Raw genomic sequence first — 11,939 nt, 5'->3', positions numbered from 1 at the left:
CATTCAGGGGAGAAATAGAATAACACTCTCTCTCTCTCTCTCTCTCTCTCTCTCTGTGGACACATTCCCTGTCACATTTCTTAGCCTCATGGATTTAGCCTCAGATATGAAAGACAGGGAATGGTAACACTTTACAATAAGGTTACATTAGTTAACCTGAATAAATAAATCATTCATTTAATATCTACTAAGTATTTATTCATTGTGTGTGTTTACTAAGCCATAAATGCATTAATACATTATTTGAAAAAGCTGATAATTCATGTTAGTTAATAGTTATATATCTTTAATTTCCTGCATCTAAACCATTCAGAAACAAATGGTCTGTTAGGAAGAGAGTTACTCATTCATAATTAACAGCATGATAAGGTTTTATCATGTATCATGTATTATTTTTAGTGATGCAGGTTCATGTCATTGAGAGATTGTCTTTATTCTAGTTTAAAAACAACTTACCATTGACTAACTGATGCCATGACAACTTGTTAAGCAATAGCAAATGAAGAAAACACTGAATAGTTTGTCATTTATCTTTAATTTCAAAAGCAGGATCATCAACATCACACAGTTTCATCACAAGTTTACCTAATGTTAGTTAACCTGAAAGGTTAGCCTACCTAAACAGTAGCTAGCTAACAGCAGATCATGACTTAGTATAAAAGTCTGCACTGAACTTCAAAGACAGTTTTTTCGGTAGCTACATGTTTGCTGTTTGCTGTCTCTTGTAAATTCCTCTGTCATTATTTCTAACTGTTAGATATGGCTCGTTAGCTAATCATTAGATAGGTGGAAAGCTTTTTTTGTGAATACATGTTTTATTTGTCATGTTGGTGTGCTGCAGTGAGTGACAGATCTTGGTTTTGTATTGAAGTGTAGACTGTTGACCCCTGGAGGTGGGAGGTAGAGTAGCTGTGTCATTTCCTAGCCTACAATCGTCTGCAACAGAGCGATGCAAACTTCCACTCACAGGGCATGTCGTACCAGAGCTTCTCACTTGCAGCGTTCATCTGCAGACAGTCCTCTCCTTCTCCAGCGTTATTGGGCTCACCAGTGTTCCAGTTAGTGTAGTCAAATCTGGACCCATCTGACCACATCCATAAGCCCTCCTTGACTGCATCAAAACCTCCAACCCAGGTGTCAGGTATGCCATTGGTATCCTTTGTCAGTGCTTGCATGAACTGGTACTCTAAAAGGTTATGCACGGATGCTAGGTTTCCACCAAGTGCCAAACAGTTTTGCTCCGAATCTGCCCATGACTGCTGAATGCTGACAAACTTGAAACAGCGTGATCCATATGTGTGCCAGTCTGAAGGACATGAACTTTCCTTTGTCCCCTCCTGCACTGCTGCTACCTGAGCCTCAACAGGAGCAGTCTGTTCCTCCTCAGTCTTCAGTAAGGGTTCTAAACCAAGGAGCTGGTTTGTGTCGCCCAGTGCAATGGCAGCACTCAGAAGCAGAAGGATGGCCAACTTCTCCATGGTAATATTTTCCTGTCAGAGAAGGAATCACAGGTGGTAGTCTGTAGGTTCTGTTCAGCTTGAGAAAGAGGAACGCTTTTATACGTGTAGCTCATCAAGCCACAAGGACGAAGTACCAAAAAACATGTTTACTCTGAATCTAGATCCTATTGGGAAATGTAGCCTCATCCTTCTGCCAAATATAGAGTACATTACAGAAACCTTCTGACATCTTTAGTCAGGTGATGCACCTAGTTCCACTACTTACACACACAGCCCTATACCAGCCCACAAACTATAACCATGCATGTGGTGTGATCCTATTTGAAACCATTCAAAAGCCAAGAACACACAAACACAAATAAATAAATACTTGTGGCTCACCAAGCCACAAGGACAATGTACAAAAAACATGCTGACACTGATTCCAAAATTACCCCCCAAAAAAACATGTTGACACCGATTCCACATCCTAATGGGAAATGTTTCGTAATCCTTGTGGCAAATATACACTGAGTGTACAAAACATTAAGGTCACCTGCTCTTTCCATGACCTAGACTGACCAGGTGAATCCAGGTGAAAGCTGTGATCCCTTATTAATGTCACTTGTTAAATCCACTTCAATCAGTGTAGATTAATGTGAGGAGACAGGTTCAATGATTTTGGAGCCTTGAGACAACTGAGAGATGGATTGTGTGTGTTGCCATTCAGAGGGGGAGACAATAGATTTAAGGGCCTTGAGACAACTGAGAGATGGATTGTGTGTGTTGCCATTCAGAGGGGAGACAATAGATTTAAGGCCTTTGAACGGGGTATGATAGTAGGTGCCAGATGTACCTGTTCCTGTCAAGAACTTGTGGCCATGCACGCCTCCAACTCAATCATCAAGTTTGCAGACGACACTACAGTGGTAGGCTTGATTACCAACAATGACGAGACAGCCTACAGGGAGGAGGTGAGGGCCCTCGGAGTGTGGTGTCAGGAAAATAACCTTACACTCAATGTCAACAAAACAAAGGAGATGATCGTGGACTTCAGGAAACAGCAGAGGGAACACCCCCCTATCCACATCGACGGGACAGTAGTGGAGAGGGTAGTAAGTTTTATGTTCCTCGGCGTACACATCACGGACAAACTGAATTGGTCCACCCAAACAGACAGCGTGGTGAAGAAGGCGCAGCAGCGCCTCTTCAACCTCAGGAGGCTGAAGAAATTTGGCTTGTCACCAAAAGCACTCACAAACTTTTACAGATGCACAATTGAGAGCGTCCTGTCTGGCTGTATCACCGCCTGGTACAGCAACTGCTCCGCCCACAACCGTAAGGCGCTCCAGAGGGTAGTGAGGTCTGCACAACGCATCACCGGGGACAAACTACCTGCCCTCCAGGACACCTACACCACCCGATGTCACAGGAAGGCCAAAAAGATCATCAAGGACAACAACCACCCGAGCCACTGCCTGTTCACCCCGCTATCATCCAGAAGGCGAGGTCAGTACAGGTGCATCAAAGCGGGGACCGAGACTGAAAAACAGCTTCTATCTCAAGGCCATCAGACTGTTAAACAGCCATCACTAACATTGAGTGTTTGCTGCCAACATAATGACTCAACTCCAGCCGATTTAAAAAAAAAATCCACTTTATATAATGTTTTCATACCCTACATTACTCATCTCATATGTATATACTGTACTCGATACCATCTACTACATCTTACCTATGCTGTTCTGTACCATCACTCATTCATATATTTTTATGTACATATTCTTCATCCCTTTACACTTGTGTGTATAAGGTAGTTGTGTATATAAGGTAGTTGTGTATATAAGGTAGTTGTGTATATAAGGTAGTTGTTGTGAATTGTTAGGTTAGATTACTCGTTGGTTATTACTGCATTGTTGGAACTAGAAGCACAAGCATTTCGCTACACTCGCATTAACATCTGCTAACCATGTGTATGTGACAAATAAAATTTGATTTGATTTGAACTGCAATGCTGTTGGGTTTTCACACTCAACACTGTACAAAACATTAAGAACACCTTCCTAATATTGAGTTGCAGCTCCCCCCACCGAATACGAAGAATCAACATGATAATAAGGTTGTCCTGGCAATAACAATAACCTTTTAGCAGCAAAAACTACAATTAATGAATACAGATGTATAAATACAAATGAATGAAACTGAAAAAGCATTTAAACCCGGTCGGGCCCCCAAGAAAGAATTCAAATGTGAAAGATATACAAGCCTATGCACAATCCATACGTACGTGGACTTGATATACACTTAGAACTAAATGTAACAGTATAGCATCCGTCTGTCTCCTCGCCTCGAACCAAGGACCCTCTGCACACATCAATAACTGACACCCCCAAAGCATCGTTACCCATCGCTCCACAAAAGCCGCAACCCTTGCAGAACAAGGGGAACAACTACTTCAAGGTCTCAGAGCGAGTGACGCCACCTATTGAAACGCTATTAGCGCGCACCCCGCTAACTAGCTAGCCATTTCACACCGGTTACATAAATATGTAATTTAATTAAAGGTTGGCCTTTTTTGCTAATTCCAGGATTTATCAAACAAATTAGCAAACATGAATATAGAATGGACAAAAAAAACTTTCAGGTTTTCTTTTTCGATCAGCCAAATAACACCAGGGTTCTCCCAGGCCCTACCACCTAGTGGCTTTCTGGAATAGAAACACCTGTATATCGTCTTTTAAAGGCCAATAAAGTATTGAGTGAATTTCATTCTCTACCTCTTCGAGGTCACAATAGTTACAAAGTCTCTCCTCTACAATTATAATACCGGCCTGTTGACACACGGAGGGGCAATATCCCTGTTCTTACCTGTGTACATAGTGATCTTGTAACGGCTGTCTACGGAAGAAGTGGACCAAAATGCGGCGGAGTTAGGGTTCGTCATTTTTAATGTTACGAACACTATGCAATTCACAAAACCACAAAACAACAAAACTGACAGCCAACACAGTCCTGTCAGGTGCAACAACAGTGACAAGCACAATTACCCACGAAACACAACGGAAACGTAGGCAACTTATGTGTGACTCCCAATCAACCACAACCCTCTACAGCTGTGCTTGATTGGAAGTCACACGGCCAAAATTAAATGAAACAATAAAATACTCACTCCCTTCTGCCACGTCCTGACCCAACTACACCCTCTACTGGTCAGGACGTGACAGATCTCTAATACCGGCCTGTTGACACATGGAGGGGCAATATCCCTGTTCTTACCTGTGTACATAGTGATCTCTAATACCGGCCTGCTGACACATGGAGGGGCAATATCCCTGTTCTTACCTGAGTACATAGTGATCTCTGGCTGTAGGGTGGACATAACCTTTCTGTCACACAAGTTTCTCAATTTAGGTTTATGGTTTATCTCCTCCACCAATTTATTTTCATATAGCATCATCAGTTGTTTTTTAAATCTTTAATTTGGTTTTCATACAGATGTTCTTAGTCAGACAGTTGTGAAAGTTTTAGATGAGTTTAGTACACTTGGGATGGAGATGTAATTGCAGGGTACAGTGAAAATCTTATACACCGGGATCAACAGTGCAGGTAAACATGTAATAAATAAAAAGAGAAGTGAATGAGACATAATAATAATAATAGTAATAATAATATACACACATTTACAACTGTAGCAATTATAAATTACCATTGGGTGGTGGGGGCAGGGTAACAGTCTGTAATGTCCATTGGGTGGTGGGGGCAGGGTAACAGTCTGTAATGTCCATTGGGTGGTGGGGGCAGGGTAACAGGGTAACAGTCTGTAATGTCCATTGGGTGGTGGGGGCAGGGTAACAGTCTAATTTCCATTGGGTGGTGGGGGCAGGGTAACAGTCTAATTTCCATTGGGTGGTGGGGGCAGGGTAACAGTCTAATTTCCATTGCGTGGTGGGGTTGGGTAACAGTCTGTAATGTCCATTGGGTGGTGGGGGCAGGGTAACAGTCTAATTTCCATTGGGTGGTGGGGGCAGGGCAACAGTCTAATTTCCATTGCGTGGTGGGGTTGGGTAACAGTCTGTAATGTCCATTGGGTGGTGGGGGCAGGGTAACAGTCTAATTTCCATTGGGTGGTGGGGGCAGGGTAACAGTCTAATTTCCATTGGGTGGTGGGGGCAGGGTAACAGTCTAATTTCCATTGGGTGGTGGGGGCAGGGTAACAGTCTAATTTCCATTGGGTGGTGGGGGCAGGGTGGCGGCTGAAGTGAGAAGTGAATGAAACAGTAATAAAACATAATAATACATATTTACCTTTTAACAATTATAAATGTCCATTGGGAGGTGGGTTGCAGGGTAAATGTTCCTGTATGGGAGGTTGGGTGCAGGGTAAATGTTCCTGTATGGGAGGTTGGGTGCAGGGTAAATGTTCCTGTGTGGGAGGTTGGGTGCAGGGTAAATGTTCCTGTGTGGGAGGTTGGGTGCAGGGTAAATGTTCCTGTATGGGAGGTTGGGTGCAGGGTAAATGTTCCTGTGTGGGAGGTTGGGTGCAGGGTAAATGTTCCTGTATGGGAGGTTGGGTGCAGGGTAAATGTTCCTGTGTGGAAGGTGGGTTGCAGGGTAAATGTTCCTGTGTGGGAGATTGGGTGCAGGGTAAATGTTCCTGTATGGGAGGTTGGGTGCAGGGTAAATGTTCCTGTATGGGAGGTTGGGTGCAGGGTAAATGTTCCTGTGTGGGGGAGGTGGGGTGCAGGGTAAATGTTCCTGTGTGGGGGAGGTGGGGTGCAGGGTAAATGTTCCTGTGTGGGAGGTGGGGTGCAGGGTAAATGTTCCTGTGGGGGAGGTGGGGTGCAGGGTAAATGTTCCTGTGGGGGAGGTGGGGTGCCGGGTAAATGTTCCTGTGTGTGGGAGGTGGGGTGCAGGGTAAATGTTCCTGTGTGGGGGTGGTGGGGTGCAGGGTAAATGTTCCTGTGTGGGGGAGGTGGGGTGCAGGGTAAATGTTCCTGTGTGGGGGAGGTGGGGTGCAGGGTAAATGTTCCTGTGTGGGAGGTGGGGTGCAGGGTAAATGTTCCTGTGGGGGAGGTGGGGTGCAGGGTAAATGTTCCTGTGGGGGAGGAGGGGTGCCGGGTAAATGTTCCTGTGTGTGGGAGGTGGGGTGCAGGGTAAATGTTCCTGTGTGGGGGAGGTGGGGTGCAGGGTAAATGTTCCTGTGTGGGAGGTAGGGTGCAGGGTAAATGTTCCTGTGTGGGGGAGGTGGGGTGCAGGGTAAATGTTCCTGTGTGGGAGGTGGGTTGCAGGGTAAATGTTCCTGTGTGGGAGGTGGGGTGCAGGGTAAATGTTCCTGTGTGGGAGGTGAGGGTGCTTTGTAAATGTTCCTGTGTGGGGGAGGTGGGGTGCAGGGTAAATGTTCCTGTGTGGGAGGTGGGGTGCAGGGTAAATGTTCCTGTGTGGGAGGTGGGGTGCAGGGTAAATGTTCCTGTGTGGGAGAGGTGGGGTGCAGGGTAAATGTTCCTGTGTGGGAGGTGGGGTGCAGGGTAAATGTTCCTGTGTGGGGGAGGTGGGGTGCAGGGTAAATGTTCCTGTGTGGGGGAGGTGGGGTGCAGGGTAAATGTTCCTGTGTGGGAGGTAGGGTGCAGGGTAAATGTTCCTGTGTGGGGGAGGTGGGGTGCAGGGTAAATGTTCCTGTGTGTGGGAGGTGGGGTGCAGGGTAAATGTTCCTGTGTGGGAGGTGGGGTGCAGGGTAAATGTTCCTGTGTGGGAGGTGGGGTGCAGGGTAAATGTTCCTGTGTGGGTGGTGGGGTGCAGGGTAAATGTTCCTGTGTGTGTGTGTGTGTGTGTGTGTGTGTGTGTGTGTGTGTGTGTGTGTGTGTGTGTGTGTGTAGAGGGGGGGGGGGTCTTGCAGTCACTCTGAGTGTGGATTGCAGTCACTCCGCATCCTTATCCATAGTCTACTTTCAAGGTAAGGAAACAAATATCTAAAATATTTCAAATTGCTGAACTATCACTGTAATGTCATGGTATAAATTGTAGCCTTACTGTTGTACTTTTGAATGTTCTAATAAAAAAAAAAGTAAAATAAAATAAAATATTTTGGAAGTTTGAAAGACGTGCCCCAACCCTCCCTGGGAGTTCCACTGAATCTTTTCAACGGCCAATAAGGTTTGAGTATTAAGTTAATCAGTTAGACCAGGAAGTCTGATAAGACAGACTGAGTGGGAGCAAAGCTCACCTTGACTAAAGGTTATTTGAAAACGCCTGTGTCAAGCAACATGGACGCAGTGTTGCAGTGAGACTAGGTCAATGTGCTGATACACAAACAAGTCAAACAACATTGACTTTGCATGCATAGGGTGGCAGGTAGCCTAGCGGTTAAACTGTGATAGTCATATAGGTTTACTTTGTAAACGCTTAAATCCCCTTTATGTCATTATTAAATCACCTTTATTATGTCATTATTAAATCATCTTTATTATGTCATTATTAAATCACCTTTATTATGTCATTATTAAATCACCTTTATTATGTCATTATTAAATCACCTTTATTATGTCATTATTAAATCACCTTTATTATGTCATTCTTACAGCACCTTTGTTATGTCATTCGTACAGCACCTTAATTATGTCAATATTAAATCACCTTAATTATGTCATTATTAAATCACCTTAATTATGTCATTATTAAATCACCTTAATTATGTCATTATTAGATCACCTTTATTATGTCAATATTAAAGACAAGACTCTCCTTGATCCAACCACACTGTCCGATTTCAAAAAGGCTTTACAGCGAAAGCAAAACATTAGATTATGTCAGCAGAGTACCAAGCCAGAAATAATCAGACACCCATTTTTCAAGCCAGCATATAATGTCACAAAAACCCAGAAGACAGCTAAATGCAGCACTAACCTTTGATGATCTTCATCAGATGACACACCTAGGACATTATGTTATACAATACATGCATGTTTTGTTCAATCAAGTTCATATTTATATCAAAAAACAGCTTTTTACATTAGCATGTGACGTTCAGAACTAGCATACCCCCGCAAACTTCCGGGGAATTTGCTAACAATTTACTAAATTACTCACGATAAACGTTCACAAAAAGCATAACAATTATTTTAAGAATTATAGATACAGAACTCCTCTATGCACTCGATATGTCCGATTTTAAAATAGCTTTTTGGTGAAAGCACATTTTGCAATATTCTAAGTACATAGCCCAGCCATCACGGGCTAGCTATTTAGACACCCGGCAAGTTTAGCCCTCACCAATATCAGATTTACTATTATAAAAGTTTGATTACCTTTTGTTGTCTTCGTCAGAATGCACTCCCAGGACTGCTACTTCAATAACAAATGTTGGTTTGGTCCACAATAATCCATCGTTATATCCGAATAGCGGCGTTTTGTTCGTGCGTCCCAGACACTATCCGAAATGGTAAATCAGGGTCGCGCACATGGCGCAATTCGTGACAAAAAAAATCTAAATATTCCATTACCATACTTCGAAGCATGTCAACCGCTGTTTAAAATCCATTTTTATGCCATTTTTCTCGTAAAAAAGCGATAATATTCCAACCGGGAATGTCCATTTAGCTAAACAGAGGAAAGAAAACAAAGCTTTCGGTCGACGCGGGCACGAGCCTGAGTCTCACAGTACTGTAACCAGCCACTACCCAAACGCGCTACTTTTTTTCAGCCAGAGCCTGCAAAGCCACGATTCAGCGTTTTGCCGCCTTCTGAGAGCCTATGGCAGCCGTAGGAAGTGTCACGGGACAGCTAAGATCCTCACTCTTCAATAAACAGAGACAAGAAGAACGACACCTTGTCAGACAGGCCAGTTCCTGCATGAAATCTTCTCAGGTTTTTGCCTGCCATATGAGTTCTGTTATACTCACAGACACCATTCAAACAGTTTTAGAAACTTTAGGGTGTTTTCTATCCAAAGCCAATAATTATATGCATATTGTAGTTACTGGGCAGGAGTAGTAACCAGATTAAATCGGGTACGTTTTTTATCCAGCCGTGAAAATACTGCCCCCTAGCCTTAACCTGTTGGGTCTAGGGGGCAGCATTTGCACGTCTGGATAAAAAAAATGTACCCGATTTAATCTGGTTACTAATCCTACCCAGTAACTAGAATATGCATATACTTATTATATATGGATAGAAAACACTCTAAAGTTTCCAAAACTGTTTGAATGGTGTCTGTGAGTATAACAGAACTCATTTGGCAGGCAAAACCCTGAGACATTTTCTGACAGGAAGTGGATACCTGATGTGTTGTATTGATTTTAAACCTATCCCATTGAAAAACACAGGGGTTTAGGAATATTTTGGCACTTCCTATTGCTTCCACTAGATGTCACCAGCCTTTACAAAGTGTTTTGAGTCTTCTGGAGGGAGATCTGACCGAACAAGAGCCATGGAACGGTGATGTCCCATTAGACACCTGGCGCGCTACTTCATGTTGGGTACCCTCGTTCCAATACGTTATAAAAGGCTATGCATTCGTCCACCTTGAATATTATTCATGTTCTGGTTAAAAAAGGCCCTAATGATTTATGCTATACAACGTTTGACATGTTTGAACGAACGGAAATATATTTTTTCCCCTCGTTCATGACGAGAAGTCCGGCTGGCTTACATCATGTGCTAACGAGACGGAGATTTTTGGACATAAATGATGAGCTTTTTTGAACAAAACTACATTCGTTATGGACCTGTGATACCTGGAAGTGACATCTGATGAAGAGAATCAAAGGTAATGGATTATTTACATAGTATTTTCGATTTTAGATCTCCCCAACATGACGTCTAGTCTGTATCGCAACGCGTATTTTTCTGGGCACAGTGCTCAGATTATTGCAAAGTGTGATTTCCCAGTAAGGTTATTTTTAAATCTGGCAAGTTGATTGCGTTCAAAAGATGTAAATCTATAATTCTTTAAATGACAATATAATATTTTACCAATGTTTTCTAATTTTAATTATTTAATTTGTGACGCTGACTTGACTGCCGGTTATTGGAGGGAAACGATTTCCTCAACATCAATGCCATAGTAAAACGCTGTTTTTGTATATAAATATGAACTTGATAGAACTAAAAATGCATGCATTGTCTAACATAATGTCCTAGGAGTGTCATCTGATGGAGATTGTAAAAGGTTAGTGTATCATTTTAGCTGGTTTTATGGTTTTGGTGACCCTGTCTTTGACTTGACAAAACATTACACACAACTCTTGTAAATGTACTGTCCTAACATACTCTAAATTTATGCTTTCGCCGTAAAACCTTTTTGAAATCGTAAAACGTGGTTAGATTAAGGAGATGTTTATCTTTCAAATGGTGTAACATAGTTGTATTTTTGAAAAATTTGAATTTTGACATTTATTTGGATTCAAATTTGCCGCTCTTGAAATGCACCTGCTGTTGATGGAGTGCACCACAGGTGGCACGCTAGCGTCCCACCTAGCCCCAAGAGGATAACAGGTTAACGGCCCTCCAACTGGTAATTACTAGTGGGAAACTCGTCTATCATCCTGAGCTCCCACTACTCCCACATGCTGACCTCTGACATCACCTAAAAAACAAATTACTTCCATAACAACATTTTTGGCAGTTTAATACAACAACAAATCATTATTTATTTAAAGTGATCTATTAACCTGTTAGGGCTAGGGGGCAGTATTGACACGGCTGGATAAAAAAACATACCCGATTTAATCTGGTTACCACTCCTACCCAGTAACTAGAATATGCATATACTTATTACATATGGATAGAAAACACCCTAAATTTTCTAAAACTGTTTGAATGGTGTCTGTGAGTATAACAGAACTCATTTGGCAGGCAAAACCCTGAGACATTTCCTGACAGGAAGTGGATACCTGATGTGTTGTATTACCTTTAAACCTATCCCATTGAAAAACACAGGGGCTGAGGAATATTTTGGCACTTCCTATTGCTTCCACTAGATGTCACCAGCCTTTACAAAGTGTTTTGAGTCTTCTGGAGGGAGATCTGACCGAACAAGAGCCATGGAACGATGATGTCCCATTAGACACCTGGCGCGCGAGTTCATGTTGGGTACCCTCGTTCCAATACGTTATAAAAGAGTATGCATTCGTCCACCTTGAATATTATTCATGTTCTGGTTAAAAAAGGCCCTAATGATTTATGCTATACAACGTTTGACATGTTTGAACGAACGTAAATATATTTTTTCCCCTCGTTCATGACGAGAAGTCCGGCTGGCTTAGATCATGTGCTAACAAGACGGAGATTTTTGGACATAAATGATGAGCTTTTTTGAACAAAACTACATTCGTTATGGACCTGTGATACCTGGAAGTGACATCTGATGAAGAGAATCAAAGGTAATGGATTATTTACATAGTATTTTCGATTTTAGATCTCCCCAACATGACGTCTAGTCTGTATCGCAACGCGTATTTTTCTGGGCGCAGTGCTCAGATTATTGCAAAGTGTGATTTCCCAGTA

The 11,939-nt window shown here is 42.6% G+C and overlaps 1 protein-coding gene across 1 annotated transcript; it reads right to left on the bottom strand.

The window, feature by feature from the left end:
- Positions 1–219: 219 nt before the first annotated feature.
- On the bottom strand, positions 220–2,087 carry LOC123732123 (ladderlectin). The gene has a single exon (XM_045711467.2). It carries the CDS (start codon positions 1,476–1,478, stop codon positions 927–929), a length of 552 nt encoding a protein of 183 aa, XP_045567423.1. The 5' UTR covers positions 1,479–2,087; the 3' UTR covers positions 220–926.
- Between the last annotated feature and the right edge of the window lie 9,852 nt (positions 2,088–11,939).

Source organism: Salmo salar, unplaced genomic scaffold (assembly GCF_965601325.2).
Source record: "Salmo salar unplaced genomic scaffold, fSalSal1 ptg000578l, whole genome shotgun sequence".
NCBI lineage: Eukaryota > Metazoa > Chordata > Actinopteri > Salmoniformes > Salmonidae > Salmo > Salmo salar.
The sequence above is the reverse complement of the archived record's forward strand: the minus strand, read 5'-3'. Positions and strand labels throughout refer to the sequence as shown.